This window comes from Gymnoscopelus braueri, assembly GCF_963280865.1.
Source record: "Gymnoscopelus braueri genome assembly, chromosome: 6".
Classification (NCBI taxonomy): Eukaryota; Metazoa; Chordata; class Actinopteri; order Myctophiformes; family Myctophidae; genus Gymnoscopelus; species Gymnoscopelus braueri.
The window spans coordinates 3,802,911-3,824,454 of record NC_137607.1 but is presented as its reverse complement, the minus strand read 5'-3'; the positions used below and the strand labels follow the sequence as shown (position 1 = coordinate 3,824,454).

The following is a 21,544-nucleotide window of genomic DNA, read 5'->3' as shown; positions in this document are numbered from 1 at the left end:
CGGGACACCACAGCGTTTCACTGGAAATGTTTCATGCGCACGCGCAAGGTACGTCCACGTACCCAAATGGCTACTTTGCATAACATGTTTACCGGTGTGTGCATGTGACGTCATTCAAATACCGTTCCCCTGAAAAAGGTAATCACCATTACACTTACACCACTGGGTTCCAGCATGTTTTGGGCCCTGCCTTTGTTTTGCACTACTGTTGTCCCAAACACGCGCGTCCCATACAAGGTAAAGATATCCTGCATGGGACTTTGGGGAGTAGAACCTGCAGAATAAAACTGCACAACCCTACACACTTTTCCACTTAAGAATCCTCTGTGGATCTGTAGGTAGGCCTACTGAAAGCCGGTCTTACCAGTTGGACAGCTTTTCACCTATCCTGGCATTGGCCAGACTGATGACTGATAATGTGGATTCACTCTCACGTTCCTCCACGGTATCAGTCTGGATTTTGATGCTTTTCACTGTTGTACGGACAGCAGTTGAAACGTAGTCACTGATTTCTACTTTTGGTACTTTCAGTATATTTTTATACCAATACTTTTGTACTTTTACTCAAGTAAATGTTGAATTCCGGAATTTTACTTGTAACAGAGTATTTCTGCATTGCAGTACTGGTACTTTTACTTAAGTAAAACATTGGAGTACTTTGTCCACCAGCTCATTTCCCATGCAATGTAAAAATATAAAAAAATCAACTTTGAGACATCCCTGAAGCTGTTCCTTCATTCATCCACCAGGTGGCAGCGTCAAACCCAAGACGCTTTGCGGTAGAACGGAAATGACCAAAGAACAGGAAAGAAGAAGAAGAAGAAGAAAGCCAGATTTATACTTCATCGCGAGACGGTGTCGCGCGGCGAGCGCAGCAGACCTACAAGCTCACAACGCGTCGCAGAAGCGACGCGTTGTGAGCTTGTAGATCTGCTGCGCTCGCCCGGCGCGACACTGTCGTAAAACGAGAGAAATAACAACCGGCAGACCTTTGCAGCAGCATGTTTTTTTTTGGACTGTCAACAAACCCATGAGCATAAAGTGTTGAATGAAGCGCATGTGTTGTAGTTTTTTTAAACGAATAATGAACAATTAATAAAACATGTGATGAGAGGTCACGTGATTAGACGCTTTTTGTTGCAGAATGTGAGGTTATTGAGTCCAGTTCAGAGGTCACTCTGCAGGACTGCTCACTATGCAGCTACTACTACTGCTGCAAGGTAAATATAAAGTACTTTTACTCTCTCTTTGTGATACTTTTACTTTACTTGAGTATTTTACTTAATTTATAAAAAATATATATATATATCATTCCTGCTTCTATGTACTTTGTTGATTTTTAGATCTCTGTGTTGTTATCCATGTCCTCACTGTATTGCCTGATTCACTGCCTTTTGCTATGATTTTAATGTTGTTTTATGCTTCTGCTTTTCTTTTTTTGCTTTATTGTTAAACTAGTTGTAATTGATATTGTATTCTTGCTAGCTGTAGTATACAACCCTCGTAGACGTATTTATGATTCTGACTTTTTCAATCTACGAGAGTTGTAGGGTTCACCCCCCATGGAGACATGGACTTTCTGCACTATGCCCCGCAAAGTACTCCAAACGTGTACAAATTGAAAATAAAGGTGCTTACCTCAAAGCCCCAAGTGTTAACTACTTCTACGGGGTAGTAGTTTAATGTAATAATCCATATCTTTCAATAAAGAAGTGTTTTAATGCCGTCTGTGGCCGATTCTGTCGGAAGTTCCCAATGGGCGGTAGTGACGGGAAGTGAGGGGGCGCATCCGGTGAAACCCGGAATTACACTAAATGTAAACAGGAAGTAAACGAGGGTGAAAAAATGGCGTTCGGCCACAGACGGCATTAAAACACTTATTTATTGAAAGATATGGATTATTACATTAAACTACTACCCCGTACTAGTAGTTAACATTTGGGGCTTTGAGGTAAGCACCTTTATTTTCAATTTGTACACGTTTGGAGTACTTTGCGGGGCATAGTGCAGAAAGTCCCTGTGTCCATGGGGGGTGAACCCTACAACTCTCGTAGATTGAAAACGTCAGAATCATAAATACGTCTACGAGAGTTGTATTCTACAGCTATATTCTTGCTCTGTAAAGCACTTTGAGCTGCATGTCATGAAAGGTGCTGTACACATAAAGTTTATTATTATTAAAATGTATTATTACATGTCAGAGGAAAAATATGAATGATTTGAAAACCTTAGTTATATTCCTGAAGATACAGCCGAAGTGATTTTTTTTTCTTAAAGTAAGTGTTAAATAACCCAGTCCCATAGTAACAATCGTTGCCTATAGTGACAATAAGGGACATTTTTATATCTACGTTATGTAAAAATGTCAAAATCTATAAAAGTAAAACGCATCTACGATAGTCTTGATCCAAGGCTATTCTATACCCATATCTCCAGCTCTTTAAAAGACACAGAGAATTGGAACACTATGCCATTGGTTCTCAAAGTGGGGTCCGTGGACCCCCAGGGGTCCTTGTTGAGGGGGTTCCAGGGGGTCCCCAGCTAAATGATGGATACTAGTGAGGAACCAAATGGACCCTTATGGGTCTGTAACTCTGAGAGTGTACAAATGGAACCAAATGGACCCTAAGAGTTACATTAACATAGATTTTATAATATATATTGGGGTCCCAGAGATAGAAATGCCATTAAATGGGGGTCCGTAGCCCTAATGCATGTCAAACTGGGGGTCCTTGAAATTAAAATGGTTGAGAATCACTGCTAGAGCCGTAAAAAATCTTCTCTTATATGGGGGTCCCTGGCATATCTTTTTAAATGGGGGTCCGCAGGGGCTAATAAGTGTCAAGTTGGGGGTCCTTGACATAAAAAAATTTGAGAACCACTGTGACTGCACTATGCAATTGATGCTGGTATGGGTACTACTGATGGCTCCATTTGGAACCTCTCCCAGTCCCTCCGCTATATGAACTCCGAGATGAGGTACCACATATTTTCCACTATGCATGATTCTTACCCTTTTCCGCACATCGTATCCAAAAAGTAAAGGTCAGCCCCCCTGCTCTCAGATGAAAATGTCCCACCCAGCAGGCACCAAGCTGTGTGGGACCTCATCCGGGAGCGGTAACGGAGGGAGAGGTTCCAAATGGGGATAGGGTACTGACTGTCCTGATTGAATATGTATATGTTACAGGGAAATTGGCATTCCAGGGAAATTGAAAGGGGTAGGCTTGTTTTCATGCCCCTCATGCAATTCTGTAGAATCAACGCTAGAGGGCAATGCAAGCCAGACATGAGCCCCACACCACACACGCACGCATGCACAAACGAGGCATGCGCACACGTGCGCGCACACACACACACACACACACACACACACACACACACACACACACACACACACACACACACACACACACACACACACACACACACACACACACACACACACACACCCGCGAACAGCCTGAAGCACAAGGGGGCGGGCCTGGCGGGCTATGTTAGTGCAGTGAGTGGCACTTGGGGCAAACGCAGTCCCCACAACATCATTTATGATTCTGTGCCTATCGGTACATAACTCGGACGGCGCTTAAGTCGACTAGCAGACCATCGGCCGGTCGTCGTGGGCACTCGCGCCTGGAGGCGCTCGGGCGCGACTCCTCGGCCTCAAGGTCTGCTAAGTCGGCGCGCCTCCGTCATGGTCCAAAACTATACTTTATCAGCGAAAAAAAAGTAGTCCGCGGTTGTTTGAAAAAGTAATGTCCTAAGCGGTAATGTAATGTCAAACCCCGGCTCCCAGTGGTAGTGGGTGGGGAGTCCAATGATTATCGAAGTGCGCCACTGAGGCTTGTACTAGTGGTGTAAAGTAACAAAGTAGATTTACTCAAGTACAATTTTGAGGTATTCGTACTTTACTTGAGTATTTCTCTCATATTATCCATTTTATTTTCAGCGTTCCCCTAGCGTAGCTTCCTGGTTGCTATATTGTTGTTGTGGTCGTCGTCCTCGCATCAAAGCCCTGCCTCGCAGCACCGCCCCGCGCCTATAAAACAAGCGCTCCCCTGTCAATTTCCCTGGAATGCCATTTTCCCTGTGACATATATATCACTTACATCACCTTTAACCCATTAAGACCTGAAGCGATTCTTACATTTAAAAAAAAATCCTAACAGTTTTAAAAAAAAAATCCTAACAGTTTTTAAAAAAAAATCTAAACATAATTTTTTCAAGATTTTTCAAAAATTGCAGATCTACAAGCTCTATCTGCTATTTTTGAATAGCCAAAGAAATCTAAAGTGACACAGATGCGTTCCAGGTCTTAACTGATTGACTGCCAATCGCGTAGATCTACACAAACCTATTTAAAGCCGCCACGTGCCAGTCGCGTAGATCTACGTGAACTTAAAAATATTATTTTTTTTCAATTTGACCCAAAGACCAAGGAAGTATGATTTTTTGAAGATCTAGACTCCTATCCACTTCCTTGTTAACTAAACTTACAAATTCCTGAGTACCTTTTTTTTTTTCAATGAAAAATCTCTGGCACTGGCCAGAAATAGCCAGAAATACTTCTGGCAGTTAGTGGGTCAAAATCAACTTGGTTAAAATTATGGTAAATAGATCTGCTATTTATGAAAGATTTTGACCAACAACAAAAACAAAAAATCCATTGTGATGCCAATATTTTTTTATTTGTATTTTTTTTTTAACTTTGAACATTTTGAATGCAAGACTTTTACTTGACCAGTACCACCTCTGGTCATATTCCCACTATCAACAGGCTGCAGAGAGCGGTTCTCCCCACGCAGTGCAGACACGTGACCTTCTCTGCCTGCAAGCTGAGCGCCCACGGCGGCTTCAGTGGAGGGAGGGGGTTTGGTGATGATGAAGAAGAGGATGATGATGAAGACATGGAGGACAGTGAGCTGGAGGAGCTGTTCCTGCAGCAGGACCCCACAGCGGCTCTGGCCGACGGACAACACAGGATCTTCATAGTTCACCCTGACGTCAAGTGGGGCAACATGAAGCAGCACCTGACCACGGGTGAGCAGAGGGTGACGTCAGTCACACGTTACACTAAAACGCATTATTTTACACTTTGGGCTATTCAAAAAAAGCAGATCTACAAGCTCATAGCGCGGCACCGAGTGCCGCGCTATGAGCTTGTAGATCTGCTATTTTTGAAAAAGCGTGAAAATGTGTGCAAATCTTTGAATATATATATTCTTTTAAAGCGAACATTTTTTACTCAAATCTTTGCTTCTGGGGGTCCCTGGAACAACATATTTTGAGATGAGGGTCGATGGCCAAATACATATCATTTTGGGGGTCCTTGAAATGAAAAATTTTGAGAACCACTGATATAGAGTTCTTCAGAAAACTGTTGGGATTTAGAAGACATTTGTAGAATTGGCTTCAGGTCTTAATAATGTGTTAATCCTTGTTGGTGCATCCAGGCCTTAAGTTTCTGACTAGTCACTAGGCGGTATAAGCTCTGGCAGATCCGTCAGGTTTCCAGGCAAGATGGCGCCCAGTCAGGAACTTACTCTGTGCTCTTCAGACATTTTGTAGTAATAAAACAAACTAATAACATGTGACACTTTTGTTTTGTTTTTAGCGGAGCTGATGGTGGCGGAGGCTGAGGGTCTGGTGAACACCCTGGAGAACTGGAGTGTGGTGGACAAGATCATCCTCTCCACCAAGACACCAGAGAAGAAGAGGATCTTTGGCAAGGGGAACTTCCAGACACTCACAGGTCTCTGTCTCTATAGGTCTCTACCTCTATAGGTCTCTACCTCTATAGGTCTCTGTCTCTATAGGTCTCTACCTCTATAGGTCTCTACCTCTATAGGTCTCTGTCTCTATAGGTCTCTACCTCTATAGGTCTCTACCTCTATAGGTCTCTTAGGTTTACATTGTGTGAATGTGTGACGTGTGTACTGGGAACAAAAGTCAACCTGAGAATTAAAAAAACAGAAGGGGGGAAAAGGAATATTCCCTAACTTCTCAATTAGCCATTATACAGTTAACTTTTTGTGTTTTTTCGTAAATTAACGTCCTACTTGATCACACTACAGCGCCACTCAAAAGCATCAAAAGTAGCAGATCTACAAGCTCGTAACGTGGCGCAAAGTGTCGCGTTTTGAGTTTGTAGATCTGCTACTTTTGATGCTTTTGAATTTGAATCCTGGCCTGGACTGCTGGTGTAGTGGTTCGGGCTCCTAGGCTCCAAATTAGCGACGACAGAGACGATATACTACTTGATGGCATGGTGTATATACTGTACTGCAGCTTAACCACTTAAAGGGCAAGACCACTTTGGTAGAGGTTTGGGTTGTGTAGTTACCTTGTCATTATGTAACTCCAAAGGTGGGCAAGAAATCTAAAATAATTGCTCCATTGATTAGAAATTGATAATTCAAAATATGCTCCTCATTGACTTACATTGTACGCTGAAACAGCTCTCAAAGTCACTCTTTTAGCACATAAATGGACGGAAACAAAGTTGATTCAGACAATATAGAACATCACCAAACCCAGTACTGTTTGTTTTTTAAATAAAAATGTTAGCTTCCTGTTGGTTTTGCTATTTTTATTTAGAAGAAAACCCGGACTGGATCCGTGGATCCGGATCCGGATCCGGATCTTCAAATAGTAAAATCAACAGGAAGTTGACATTTTTATTAAAAAAACAAACAGTACTGGGTTTGGTGATGTTCTATATTCTCTGAATCAGCTTTGTTTGTGTTCATTTATGTGCTAAAAGAGTGACTTTGAGAGCTTTTTCAGTGTACAATGTAAGTCAATGAGGAGCATATTTTGAATGATCAATTTCTAATCAATGGAGCAATTATTTTTTATTTATTGTCCACCTTTGGAGTTACATAATGGCAAGGTAACTACACAACCCAAACCTCTACCAAAGTGGTCTTGCCCTTTAAGCCCTATTTCAAAAATATATAAAAGATACCTAAAATAGCTGATCTACATGCTTACAGCACATTGCGGGTTAAGTTTGTTATACGCTGTGAGCTTGGTTATTTATTGTAACGTTCCTTTTCCTCCAGAGAGAATCAGACAAACCCCCGGCATCACGGCCGTGTTCGTCAACGTGGAGCGTCTGTCCCCCTCGGCGGAGGTGAGCTGACTTGCAAAACGCTTAATCGTCAACAATTATAAAAACATGATTGATCATTTAATAAAACACTTTATTAATAACTGATCGGGTATGTCTTTACAGGCGAAACATTTCAAAAACGTATAAAAACTTTCAAAACTAGTGAAAATAGCACGTCACTGTTGTGCGACAAATCGATTTGTTGATATATAAATTTAAAAAAAGTTAAAAACTGAGCTTACCGTTTATTCGATTAATCAAAAAAGGTAATCGATGGAATAATCGCTAGTAAGATAATAGGTGTGTGTGTGTGTGTGTGTGTGTGTGTGTGTGTGTGTGTGTGTGTGTGTGTGTGTGTGTGTGTGTGTGTGTGTGTGTGTGTGTGTGTTTGGGATCCCAAAAAAAAGCAGCTTAACGGCTTGCAAAATTCTGTGGAATCTCTTCTACTATCGGTAGCCGCCAAATATGGCGAAGACGCTGTTATTTGTACCCCTGAAGGGTTTGGGGGTATTTTTCCATGATTTGTTGACTGTACATTTTTTACAGCACCTTGTATATTTGTGTCCTTGTATTGTTTCTCTTATGTGGACATAAATAAATGTGTGTGTGTTTGTGTGGTGTGTGTGTGTGTGTGCGTGCAGAGGGACTTTGAGGAGGCGTGGGGCGTGAAGGTGTTGGACAGGTACTCTGTGGTTCTGCACATCTTCCGCTGCAACGCCCGAACCAAGGAGGCCAGGTTACAGATCTCTCTGGCTGAGATCCCCCTGCTCAGGTAACCTATAGGCTTCAGGAAGCCTTGCTGCATGTAGGTTAGGGCAGTAGTTCTCAAACGTTTTCGCACCAAAGACCCCCAAAATGATTCGTATTTGGCCGCGGACCCCCATCGGAAGATGTTTTGTGCCAGGGACCCCCAGAAGAGAAGATTTGGGTTAAAAAAAAGAATCTAAATTATTAAAAAATATATATAGATATATACAAGCTCACAGTGAGCATGTATATCTGCTATTTCTGAATAGCCAACGTATAAATGGAAGAAGTGGTTTAAATGATTGTGATGCTATGTTAACTACTTTTTCTTGGGACCCCCTGGAACCCCACCAAGAACCCCTGCGGGTCCCCGTACCCCACTTTGAGAACCAATTGGTTAGGTTAGAAACCTTGTATGTCCATATTTCATCTTTTTGTTTTTATTTCTTTTAAATTTAATGCATTATTTTATACTTTGTCGTATGACGGTGTCGCACAAAATAGCAAAAAATTGCCGATCTACAGCTCACAACCTTTCGCAGTACGACATGTTGTGAGCTGGAGATCGGCTATTTTCACAGTTTTTGAAAAGAAAAATCATAATTAAACTTTGTTACTGTATGTTTCTGGTAGATCGCGACTCAGAAACGATCTTGCAGACTTGGACCAGCAGGGTGGAGGCTCACGGTACATCGGGGGCTCAGGTAATGCTCTGCTGTTAAACTGCAGTCACAGTGCATCATGTGACTGGCTGTTTGACTGTTATTTTTGGTGTCCATTTAACCACTTAACCCATTAAGACCTGAAACCGATTCTACATGTCTTCTAAATCCCAATTTCTTTTACTGAAAAACATATGTCTCTATATCAGTGGCGCTCAAACTTTTTTATTTGGCCGCCGACCCCCATCTCAAAATGTTTTATTCCAGGGACTCCCAGAAGCAAAGATTTGAGGTAAAACAATTTGCTTTAAAATAATATATATATTCAAAGATTTGCACACATTTTCACGATTTTTTCAAAAATAGGCAAAGTGTAAAATAATGCTTTTTAGCTCAAATAAAAAAATGACACAGATGCGTTCCAGGTCTTCATGGGTTAAAGGGGCATGAATAATATAAACTTTATTTATACAGCACTTTTCACTTCACATACATAAAAACAAACATGAATTATATAGGCAATTCAAAGACGGAATTAAATACAAAGGAACGATACAAAAATGTCAGCTGCAGCTGTGTCGCTTGCATCAGTGGTTCTCAAACTGTTTTTTTTGTCAAGGACCCCCAAATTGATATGTATATGGCTGCGGACCCACATCTGAATATGTTTTGTGCCAGGGACCCCCCAGAAGAGAAGATTGGTGTTAAAAAATGCAAAATGATTCCAAAATGAGAGCTTGTATATCTGCTATGTTTAATAGCCAACGTATAAAATATGGATAAAGTGGTTAAAAGATTTGTGATGCTGTATTAACACGTTTCATCATCCTGTCATGTTTTAAATCTGCTGTGTTTTCTTTTTTAAGATGAATTTGGATGGGTCAGTGTAGATGGACAGGAAACGCGTAGAGAGAGTAGGGGAGCGGCATGCAGCCAGCTATATAGCCCTATATACTGTACTCAGTGTTTGATGAATAATGAACATCGCTGATCTACAAGCTCACAATGCGTCGCGTCTCAATGCGTTGTGGACTTGTAGATCAGCGATTTTTGAAAATTAAAAAAAAGTGTTTTTCTTCCTTAGGCGAGACACTGCTGGAGGTGCAGCAGCGTCTGCTGAAGGAGCGGGAACTGAAGATCCGCTCGGCGCTGGAGCGTCTGCGGAGGAAGAGACATCTGCTGCGCTCGCACCGCAAGCACAAAGAGTTCCCCATCGTGTCTGTCATGGGCTACACCAACTGTGGTGAGACAGACGCCCTCCAGCCGCCCTCTATCTCCTAACACATTGGTTCTCAAAGTGGGGTCCGGGGCCCCCCCAGGGGTCCCCAGCTAAATGATTTATAGGAACCAAATGGACCCTTATGGGTCTGTAACTCTGAGAGTGTACAAATGGAACCAAATGGACCCTAACGGGTCCATTTGGTTCCATTTGTACACTCTCAGAGTTACATTAACATAGATTTTACGATATGAATTGGGGTCCCAGAGATAGAAATGACATTAAATGGGGGTCCGTAGACTCATGCATGTCAAACTTGGGGGGTCCTTAAATTACAATGGTTGAGAATCACTGCTAGAGCCCCCCACCACACACACACACACACACACACACACACACACACACACACACACACACACACACACACACACACACACACACACACACACACACACACACACACACACACACACACACACACACACACCACGCACGCACGTGCGCACACACGCACACATGTGTGTCGGATAGTAACCCATGAAAAGATCTATTCTCTCCCTATCGGCCTACAACTCGGACGGCGCTGATTCGACTAGCATACCATCGGCCGGTCGGCGCGGGCACTCGCGCCTGGCGGCACTCGGGCGTGCCTCCTCGGCCTCAAGCTTTGCTGAGTCGGCGCGCCTCCGTCATGGACAATAACTATTATCACGTGAGCGTGTGAACGCGTGTTCAGCGTTCCCCTAGCGTAGCTTCCTGGTTGCTATGTGGGGGGGAAAAACAAAAGCCAGGTCCGCCTCGCATCAAAGCGCCTCCTCCTCCTCGCGCGGCCTCGCATCAAAGCCCCGCCTCATGCCTCCTCCTCGCGAGGAGGAGCGCCTCGCGTAAAAAAATCCTGTCTCGAAAAGCCCCGCCCTCGCGCCGAAGCCCCGTACCTAAAAACGAACATACCATTCCAATTTCCCAATGAATGCCAATTTCCCTGTGACATATATATTCAAACATTTTCACGATTTTATTCTTTCAAAAATAGCAGATCTACAAGCTCATAGCGCGGCACTCGGTGCCGCGCTATGAGCTTGTAGATCTGCTATTTTTGAATAGCCAAAGAAATCGTAAAATGACACAGATGCTTTCCTGGTCTTAACACATTGACCGCCAGAGGTTAATCTCATAATGTACTCACCAGTGCCAACGTGTTATTGTTGTTTTTTAGTTTTTTTCATGTCGCCATAGATCTTGTTAAAATCCTTAAGATTGAGCCGTACACGGTCTGTTTACATCCGCGAGATCTCCCTGTATCTCCCAGTGAAAACCGCATGTCAAACGGATTTCCATGATTGTAGTTAGAGCGGATTACGTTAAACAGTGATATGCGAGGAGAAAAAACTACAGGAAGAGAATTGAGTTTCAGTGTGCGCTTTAGAATGGGGGCCGACGTGATCGTCAAAACCGGATCCCAAATAATTCTGTTTCCGGTCATGAAACCGGAAATGGATCAAAAAATTCCAAAAGTGCACCTGGAAAATTTTCAACGCGAATCTGCGGTTCGTGTAGATCTACGCGACTGGCACGCTGCGGCTTTAAATAGGTTCGCGTAGATCTACGCGATTGGCATTCAATGTGTTAATGGGTTAACCCAGTGAGTGCTGACTGATGCATATTTTCAAACGTTCTTTGAGCCCTCATGTTGACTCCTATACGACGGCTCTGTGTGTTTACAGGGAAGACGACGCTGATCAAAGCGCTGACGGGCGACGGCGCCCTCCAGCCCAGGAACCAGCTGTTTGCCACGCTGGACGTGACGGTGCACGCGGGCACGCTGCCCAGCCACATGACCGTCCTGTTCGTGGACACCATCGGCTTCCTGTCCCAGCTGCCCCACCAGCTCATCGACTCCTTCTCGGCCACGCTGGACGACGTCAAGCACTCCGTGGGTGGCTTTAAAACCCATTAAGACCTGGAAAAAAAGCATTATTTTACACTTTGGCTATTCAAAAATAGCAGATCTACAAGCTCGTAGCGCGCGCTTGTAGATCTGCTATTTTTGAAAAATCGAGAAAATGTGTACAAATTAATATATTTATATTCTTTTAAAGTTGTACAATGCAAAATCACAAATAACGATTTTTAGCAACCTCTGCTGGTCACTACCGTCACTGCATACAATTTCCCTAGTCCTCGATTACCCAGAATTCCATTCGTTTTCACCGGAAGCCGGAAGCGTTTCAAAAAGCGATCTTTTAATTGTTTTATACTATCTACGGATCGTTTCTCTTAGCCAGTGGAGCATTAGTTACCATGAGCTGTGCTTTCTTTTTCTGTTCTTTTTCGATCTCCCAATCCTACATTATCTTAAAATCAGCGTGAGGTTCCTTTTTGTTAATAGCGCGGTAGTTCCTGGCCAAACAGGAAACCGTTGCGGTAGTTCCTGAGGACGTCGGCCACGACGTCATGACGTTGGCCAGGAACGTCATTTTCCCGGGAAAGTCCCCCCCGTACACGTTCAAAAGAAAATATATAAATAAAAGGCTTCCGGGGGTGAAATTCACGGAGTGGGTGTTGTGAAACTTTTGCCACTCGCAAAAGATATACAATTTAACTTTAGTTTTGTTGAAAACGTTACCTAGTATTACTTTAAAGCCAACATTTTTTAACTCAAATCTTTGCTTCTGGGGGTCCCTGGAACAACATATTTTGAGATGGGGGTCCGCGGCCAAATACATATCATTTTTGGGTCCTTGACATGAAAAGGTTTGAGAACCACCGATATAGAAACATATGTTTTTCAGAAAACTGTTAGGATTTGGAAGACATTAGCTAAGAATCGCCCTCAGGTCTTAATGGGTTAAAATAGATATTCCCAGATTCACAGTCGGGGCAGAAACCTCATATCTCCATATTTCATTTTTTTCCCCCAGTTTTCTCCCACGTCAATTAATGGCCTAATTGGTCACACTAGTGCATTGCTTCTCAAAGTGGGGTCCAAGGGGGTTCCAGGGGGGTCCCCAGCTAAAGTAGTTAATATAGCGTCACAATCATTTTAACCTTTAGTTTATACTTTGGCTATTCAAAAATAGCAGATATACAAGCTCATAGAGTGTCACTTTGTGCCGCGCTATGAGCTTGTAGATCTGCTATTTTTGAAAAAATCATTTGCTTTCCAGTACAGGTTTAAAAAACTACAGCAGAGAGAAATTGTTCATAAATTGCGAAAATAGGAGATCTTCAAGCTCTCAACACGTTTTCTCTGAAAACAGCTGCACCGTGGGTTTTTCACCAGCCCATTATTATTCGTGTGCCTTGGCCACAAAAGAAAGTTTGAAAAGCACTCACCTAACAGCTGCACTGCAGTAGAAAGTCGAGTCTGCACACTCATTCAAACGCTCCCAAAGTAATATTTCTTTTACATTTATTATTGATGTTGTTTGGCCCACAAAGGGCCCTTTTGTCAAGATAAAAAACAAGAAACAATCTTCACAAAGGTTGGAGAGTCGATAATGTACTGTAGAAGAAACAATACTTGGGAGCATTTGAGCAAGTGTGCAGACTCTTTACTTTTATTGCTTTTTGTCCAGTCCAGCACCTTCTTCAGACATCTTTTTTTCTCTTTTGAGGATTCGAGCAATGAGGTAATAGGGTTTTCAAACAAAATAACAAAATAGATTGATTAAAATAGTTTAAGTCATTTTCTATCCTTTTTGTAATCAATTCAGATTACTAATGAAGTGCTAGACTGCTGAGAACAAATGTCTGTTAGAAAATCAATTGCACTGCAGTCCAAGGTGAATGGGTCTGGTTCTCAAACATTTCATTCTCAAGGTCCTTCCATAACTCTCAGAGTTACAGATCTGTTGGACCCCTGGGTAAGATCTCTCATAGAGCTCGGCCGATTCCACATTTTTGGAACCGATGCCGATCCTGAATTTGGAGAGTCTTAAGCACCACCGATCACAGATGTCTCAAATCAATTTGATAAACTTAGATTTGATTAAAGTTTCTATTAGAGAACATTTATTTTAAAAGGAAACAAAGAAAAATAAACACAAAATACCTTGGATAGATATTTTGTTTAAGTATATATTAAACTTCAATATATCAAAAGAACATTAACTTTAATTATCCAATGGACAAGTAAACAAGTAAAAATACACGTAAATGAACTTATTTAACCACTTAAGCCCTATTAAAAAAAATCAAAGATAGCGAAGGTACAAGTGAGTTGAAGTGAAGCTGAGGTGTTGATGTAAAAGATGTTGTAGATCAACTATTTTTGGTAATTTCTTTAAATAAAAAATGTCACCTATAATGATGACATGCCCAAAATATGGGCACCAGGTTGAACATTTTAAAAAATAGGGACAAATGGGTTGCATAATTACTGATGCCGATGTCATAAAAAAAAGTCAAATAATGACATATATCCAGACCATTATATTAGTCTGGATCTAGTCATTCATTCTCAAAGCCAGTGGTTCTCAAAGTGGGGTTCTGGGGTCCCCCCTGGGTCCTTGAGGGTGTTCAAGCGAGTCCCCAGCTAAATGATTAGGAACTTATGTGTCTGTAACTCTGAGAGTGTACAAATTGGAAGCAAATGGACCCTTGTGTGTCTTAACTCTCTGACAGTATACAGATGGAACCAAATGGACCCTTATGTGTCTTAACTCTGAGAGTATACAAATGTAACCAAATGGACCCTTATGTGTCTTAACTATGAGAGTATACAAATGGAACCAAATAGACCCTTATGTGTCTTAACTCTGAGAGTGTACGAATGGAACCAAATGGACCCTTATGTGTCTTAACTCTGAGAGTGTACAACTGGAACCAAATGGACCCTTATGGGTCTGTAACTCTGAGAGTGTACAAATGGAACCAAATGGACCCTTATGCGTCTTAACTCTGAGAGTGTACAAATGGAACCAAATGGACCCGTAAGGGTCCATTTGGTTCCATTTGTACACTCTCAGAGTTATGGGTGTTTGTGGCCTAATGCAAATCAAACTGGGGGTCCTTGAAATAAATAAAAAAATCAGTATGAGAATCATCTCTCAAACGTCTCTCCTTGCTTCCAGGACCTCATCGTTCACGTGCGGGACATCAGCCACCCAGAGACGGTCAACCAGAAGGTGAACGTTCTCAACGTGTTGAAGAACATGCAGGTCCCCGACAAGCTGATGAACTCCATGATCGAGGTCCACAACAAAGTGGACCTGGTTGAAGGGTAAAGGCTGTGTGTGTCCGTCCGCCAATGTGTGTGTCTTTCCCGGCTGAAAACGGCAGGCCGCTCGCCTAAAAAAAACCTGCTTCCATCATACGAGTAGAAAAGATTTAAACATTCGGCAAACAGATAAAAACGGCGGCACGTGTGAACGCAAAATTCAGCGCCTCGTCGTCACGCCGCTGGTGTTTAAAAAAACGCAGCGTTCCCATTGTAAATAATTCAACACCTACGCTGCGCTCAGGAAAACACGTGTTGGCCAAGGGCCCACTTCCTGCTTTGAAATTGAGTGTATATAGGAAGTGACAGTTCATATGAATGGCGTGTAGTTTCGCTGTTTTACCCCTGCTGGTGTCAAAAGTGTACTTAACTCTTTGACTGCCAGAGTATTTTCATAAAGTACTCCCCCAGTGCCAGCAATTTTCGTGTTTTTTTATTTTTATATTTTGAATTTTTCTCATGAAAATAATTTAAGGGCACATAATATAAAGACCCAGCACAAATCCGCCACTAGAGAGCAGCACATGACTGCTTGATCAGGTCGTTGGGTCTCTCTCACCCTTCTTGATAGATTAGACAGGAAAAAACATGAAAACGGATGTGACGTCCTCCCAGATTGTTTTGATCGCCAAAATTACGATGTGATACACGACGGCGATGACTGATCGTCACCCAGACCATAGATTATAGAAGAGAAACTGTCCGTTTGTCCGTCATACCGTGTGAAAGACCGTTTATTTACCTATTTTGGACGAAAATGACTGGGGAAAAGAATCAAAAACCGGAAACGGAATCCAGGTCATGAAACCGGATGCAGATGTCCGTGAAGTAAGTGGAACTCGAGAATAACATTGAATATTAAGCAGCATAGCGCAATCAGAGATTAAACAATGAACGCGCGTCCAGCGCGTCGAACGCGTCGACGGCCAACTGGACAAAGTAGCACTTGACGCGTTATCGCGTCGTCCGCAGTCAAAGAGTTAAGTACAGTACTTGAGTAAATGTACTTAGTTACTTTACACCGCCATATAGGTACACCAGGTGGAATTTGCTAACCTTTACTGTGATCTTTTTGTACTATACCAGCCTTAACTATCTAGATCTGTGAATTGGAAAGAGGATGTGTTTAGTTTTATAGATACATATTGTTTAAATCAGGGGTGATGCAACTTTTATGATGTAGAGGGTCACTGTATTTCCACACTCACTCCAGAGGGACACATTATACTGTCAGACAGAAAACTAAAAAGACAAAAATAGCCGATCTACAAGCTCAATTGGAATCCAGATTGTTTTGCTATTATTTTTATTGGAATCCTGAAAAGTTAAATTTTTATTTAATTTCAAATGCATTTAGTTATACTTATGTCAACTTTATGAACTTAAATACAAATACATTGGACATAAAAAAGACAATAGAATTGTAATACTAGTCATTAAGCTACTAATATAGACTGAAGTAATTAAAGCGGGTCATGTTTGCATGTTTGGAATCATAACAGCTGAAATCAATAATATATCAGTATTCTGTATCATTAAGTGAAGGTGGGGGCCGCATGAGGCCCCCGGGCCGCCACTTGCCCATGTATGGTTTAAATATTGGTATTTGTGTTGTTGTTGTTCCCGTTAGCTACCAGCCTGCAGAAGCCAACGTTCTCCCCATATCTGCCTTGAAAGAGCAGGGCTTGGATGAGCTGAAGAGAGCCGTTGAAGAGGAAATAGTCAAAGCCACAGGAAAACAAATTCTGGACCTGAGAGTTGACCTCAGCACCCCCCAGTTAAGGTGAGAGAATGTAGAATCCAGTTATCTGATATATTTATCCTCATAGACCAATTACTGTATTTGTGTACAAACTAGGCCTGTCCCCGACTAAGGATTTGTTTAGTCGACTCTAATTGGCGACTAATTGCCAATAGTCGAATGGCAGTCGACTAATAAAAAATAAAAAAAATAATCTTTTTTTTTTTTTTTTTTTTGGGGCCAAAATATTTTTTTTTTCAAAGGGCCAAGTCTACACAGTTTGTTTTGTCTCCAGCAGAGTTTCTAGTGTCTCTATCTCTCTCTGGAAGAGGTTGCACATGAACTCTGCAGCCGCACTGAGGTGCTCCAACACAAACAATACCAATACAAAGACGAGGAATAAGAAGAATAAAGTGGAAGTTACGTGTGGTTGCAGGTGTAGACTTGGCCAAAAAACAATTTAAAACATTTTTGGCCCTCCCGCGACTAACCAGTCGACTAGTCGACTTAGTCGAGGTCAGGCCTAGTACAAACATTGAAACATTGAGTGCGCTCATGCAGGTTGCCTGTAAAGTACATTTACTCAAGCACTGTACAATTTTTAGGTACTTTTACTTTACTAGAGTTTTTCCAATAGTCTATTCTTGCACTTCTACTCCACTACATCCCAGAGGAAAATATTGTACTTTTACTCCACTACAATAATTTGAAAACTTTAGTTACTAGTTACTTTGCAGATATAAATTATTACATTATAAATTAACCACTTTAGCCCTATTTTATTCCTAGGCTATTTGAAAATAGCCGATCGACGCGTTGTGAGCTTGTAGATCTGCTATTTTCAAACATGTTAGTACTTTTACTTTTGGTACTTTTAAGTACATTTTGATACCACCATACTCAAGTGCATTTTTAATTCCGGACTTTTACTTGTAACAGAGAACTTCTACATAGATACTTTTACTTAAAGGTAGGGTAAGTGATATTTTTTGGTTAAAACAAAAAGTATTTTGTTAAAAGGTTAAAGCACTACATTCTGATAGTAATCATTGTTATAGAGTGTTTGTTCAGTAATAGGAGTCTCCCCGTCTCTCCAGCTCTTTATAAAACAGAAAATAAATTTTCCGGTAGGTGTCAAAATCTCAGCCAATCAGGAGAAAGTACCCATTTTAAGCTTCATTTTTATAGTGTTCCAGTTCCAATTTTGCCTGCTCATTTCTTAGTGTCATCACTTCCAATTTCACTTGTTTAATCTATATCCTGATTGAGTTCTCTGTCCTGATTGGATAAAACTGGAGATGAAACTGAAACTGAAACGAAAATGCATTTTCTGTTTTATAAAGAGCTGGAGAGACATGGAGACTCCTTTTACTGAACAAACACTCTATAGCAATGAGTACTATCAGAATATAGAGCTATTTTTCTAACACTTATTTCAACCAAAGAAAATCACTTACCCTACCTTTAAGTAAAACGTTTGAGTACTTTTTCCACCACTGGTTGCCTCCGCCTGTATTGTAACCAAGTGATTCCCAAAGCAGTTGTTTGGAGGAGCGCTCATTTGGTTCACTCACAACAAAAGTGTGTGTGTGTGTGTGTGTGTGTGCGCGTGTGCGTGCGCGCGCAGTTGGCTGTACAAGGAGGCCACGGTGCAGGAGGTGGATGTTCTCGCAGAAGAAGAAGGCTGGGCCGTGGTCAAGGTGCTCATCGGTGTGGCTGCTTATGGACGCTACAGGAAGCTGTTCCCTCACAGATAACAATGGACACACATACTGTACTCTACAGGTACGGTAATGCTGGCGTTCCCCCCCCAAAGATTTGAACTGGGGACCCCCCCCCCCCCCCCCCCACCCACCCTGACAAGCACTTGGAATTGTAGGTGTTGAAGCATTGATTTTTTTCCCCGACTACCACAGATAAATATTGCGAAAATAGCCGATCTTCAAGCTCACAATGTTCAAGAGAAATGCCTCTTTCTTTGGTAATATTTGGCAATTTGGCCAATGTTTGACCATTTCTATAGTACAGTTTGTTGATTAATTTCGTATTATTTATTATTTTCATTTTAGAGGTATTAAAAAGGTCTTAAAAATCCTTAAATTGTCACTCTAGAAATGTACAGATACCCTGTATACACTTACACTGTATGTTGGTTTGTTTACTGTTGAGTGAGAAAACAATGTTGGACATTAGGTTAATCATCTGGGGACTCCCCCTGAAAATCATTTCGGTCCAAAACTGTTACTTTTCAGGGAATGGAAAAAAAGGACCTTTTTCCCTATATGGTTCCAATGTTTATAAAATCCACAGACACGTTTAACCACTTTCAACCCGGCCTTTCTAATTTTTAGAATGTCACTAACCAGGGTTCCCCAATAGGCGGCCCGTGGGCCATTTGCGGCCCGCGAGAGGCAACTGTCCGGCCCGCGACGACTCCTGTCATAAAAAAAAATCTTTGGAATTTTTTTTTTTTTTTTTTAGATTTTTTTTATTTTTATTATCTGTATTACTGTTCAAGCAGACTAACAAACACATCTGTTAGTAAATTGTTGATTCTGGACTTATTTAGATTTTCAGTATGTACAACTGGCTGCTGTTAATCTGTATTATTTGTCAAGCAGACTGTAACAACCAAATATTTTAAGTAAATGGTTGGTTCTCAACTTATTTTGTTTCCAGAGTGCATTTTTTCCTTGTGTGACCCTCAACACAGGATTTAAGAATCCCAGGCCTAAAATAACACAGTGTCAAATTGGCTCGATTAGAGAAAAAAAAAGAATAAAAAAATCAAAGTTTTGCACATGCGAATCGCGTGCACGATTTTGGCGCTCGCGCAGGCACAATGCCCCTGGCCCTCAGCTTGGTACCCTAGACATAATTTGGCCCTTGGGGAAAACTAATTGGGGAACCCTTCTATAGGCCAACGTTTTCAAAAAGAAAAAAGAAAATCGCCCAATATGGTCAAAACTCCACTTGAGTTTACCTGGGTAAAGTGATGATAATATAAGGACACATTCAAGTATCTGACAATGTATAAAGTCAGAGATATAATAGTAATATGAAGATACAAGGTTTCTGTCCAACAGTGATTATACGTTTTCTGGGATTGTTTTTTGCATATCGTTGCGGTCGGGCAGAAACGTCTTATCTCCATGATTTAAACTTTTTTGTGTCTTGCTATGAGCTTGTAGATCCGCGCTATGAGATTGTAGATCTGCAATTTTTTTGAAAAATCGTGAAAAGTGTGCAAATCTTTAGTTTGAATATATATATACTTTTTTAAAGCGAAAGTTTTTAACTCAAATCTTTGCTTCTGGGGATTTTACAAATGTCTTCTAAATCCTAACAGTTCTTTTTTCCTAAAGTTTTTTTTGTATTTATTTTTTTTACTTATGTTGCTATATATCAATGGTTTTCAAAAAAAGATTCATGTCAAGGACACCCAAAATAATATATATTTGACCGCGGACCCCTTCCCATCTAAAAATATTTTGTTCCAGGGACCCCCAGAAGCAAAGATTTGAGTTAAAAATGTATGTAAAAGATTTGCACAAATTTTCAAGATTTTTCTAAAAAATAGCAGATCTACAAGCTCATAGCGAAATCTTAAATCTTAAAATGACACATGCGTTCCCTTCCCGGCCTTAAAGGGTTAAGTACAGTATTGTAAACAAAACGACAGTCAAAACAAGGGGTGTGTCTAAGTATGTATAATGTAATGGTTATTGTGATGTGAATGCACTGGATCTTTGACCATAACTGTATATATGCTATAGAACATAATGCATTGGATGTAATGTTTGGTCTCATGAGAATGCCATGAATAGTATTATGCATTGTGGAGTAAGAATAATCCAAAGTAATCATAAATCGTGATTTCATGTTTCACAATTTATGCATCGTAGAAGCTGTCTCCTCTGAGTCTAGATGGACTGTTCACAGCATTGAGCAACGAAGAAACAAAGAAAAAATCTTTATTCTGCTATTTTATTTTTACTTTTGTTTAATATGTCTGCCAAATTTGTTCTCCTTTTGTTGTTTTGATTTTGGTTTATTTGCTGACAGAAGATGATTGTAAGATTTCACTGCAGAAAGGCAAATAAACATCTATGCTCAAAAAACATCTTTATTCTATCATCATCATCATCATCCACAACTGTGATTAATAATCACGGTCATATTATGAACCCTAGTGTCATAATAGCTGATAAATGGATGAACTTTTGGCAAAAATGGATGAACATTTGGCAAAAATAGGTGAATACAGCCTAGGGTGTACATAATGGTGTACCAAAGGAATATCACTTAGCCCTGTCTGTATCAAGACCTTGTGATCAGTGGTGGAAAGTAACTAAGTACATTTACTCAAGTACTGTACTTAAGTACAATTTCGAGGTATTTGTACTTTACTTGAGTATTTCCAATTTCCAATACTTTTACTTCTACTCCACTACATCTCAGAGGCAAATATTGTACTTTTACTCCACTACAATTATTTGACAGCTTTAGTAAGTAGTTACTTTGTAGATTTTGATTATTATTACAAAACATACATTAATCACTTCAGCCCTATATACTATATAGGGCTGAAGTGATTAATGTATACATTTCGGTCATTTGAAAATAGACGATTTATAGCTAGATTTTTCAAACCTTTCAAACCTTTAAAGACGGGGTGCCGTGATTTTCAGTGATTTTTTTCCCCCACTAAAACATAATCCTCAGGTATTATGGTTATACTAGGAGGAAGATTTTTTTCAAAAAAGTGTACAGAAAGTGTTAAAATTATGTTTTTATGTGGACACGCCTCCAGTTCATTAAGTATACCTGGTTCTCACCT

General features: G+C 40.9%; 1 protein-coding gene across 2 annotated transcripts; it reads left to right on the top strand.

The window, feature by feature from the left end:
- Positions 1-1,000: 1,000 nt before the first annotated feature.
- gtpbp6 (GTP binding protein 6 (putative)) lies at positions 1,001-20,756 on the top strand. Of its 2 annotated transcripts, XR_013933327.1 has the most exons (12): positions 1,001-1,220; positions 4,778-5,040; positions 5,615-5,752; positions 7,065-7,135; positions 7,756-7,886; positions 8,495-8,565; positions 9,608-9,766; positions 11,467-11,675; positions 14,818-14,966; positions 16,594-16,746; positions 18,332-19,961; positions 19,996-20,756. XR_013933327.1 is itself a non-coding variant. In XM_080431188.1 (11 exons), the coding sequence occupies exons 1-11, from the start codon at positions 1,108-1,110 to the stop codon at positions 18,459-18,461; spliced, it is 1,587 nt and encodes a 528-aa protein (XP_080287314.1). In that variant the 5' UTR covers positions 1,001-1,107; the 3' UTR covers positions 18,462-20,756. The 2 variants fall into 2 exon arrangements, 1 of the variants encoding a protein (XP_080287314.1); XM_080431188.1 differs by having other exon boundaries at positions 18,332-20,756.
- The last annotated feature ends 788 nt before the right edge of the window (positions 20,757-21,544 follow it).

What these genes read in the sequence shown, in the direction of transcription:
- gtpbp6 (XM_080431188.1), top strand. Translation starts at nt 1,108, where the DNA reads ATGAGAGGTCACGTGATTAGACGCTTTTTGTTGCAGAATGTGAGGTTA. An exon ending in GCTACTACTACTGCTGCAAG is followed by an intron (nt 1,221 to 4,777) that starts GTAAATATAAAG and finishes CACTATCAACAG; the next exon opens with GCTGCAGAGAGCGGTTCTCC. An exon ending in GAAGCAGCACCTGACCACGG is followed by an intron (nt 5,041 to 5,614) that starts GTGAGCAGAGGG and finishes TTTTGTTTTTAG; the next exon opens with CGGAGCTGATGGTGGCGGAG.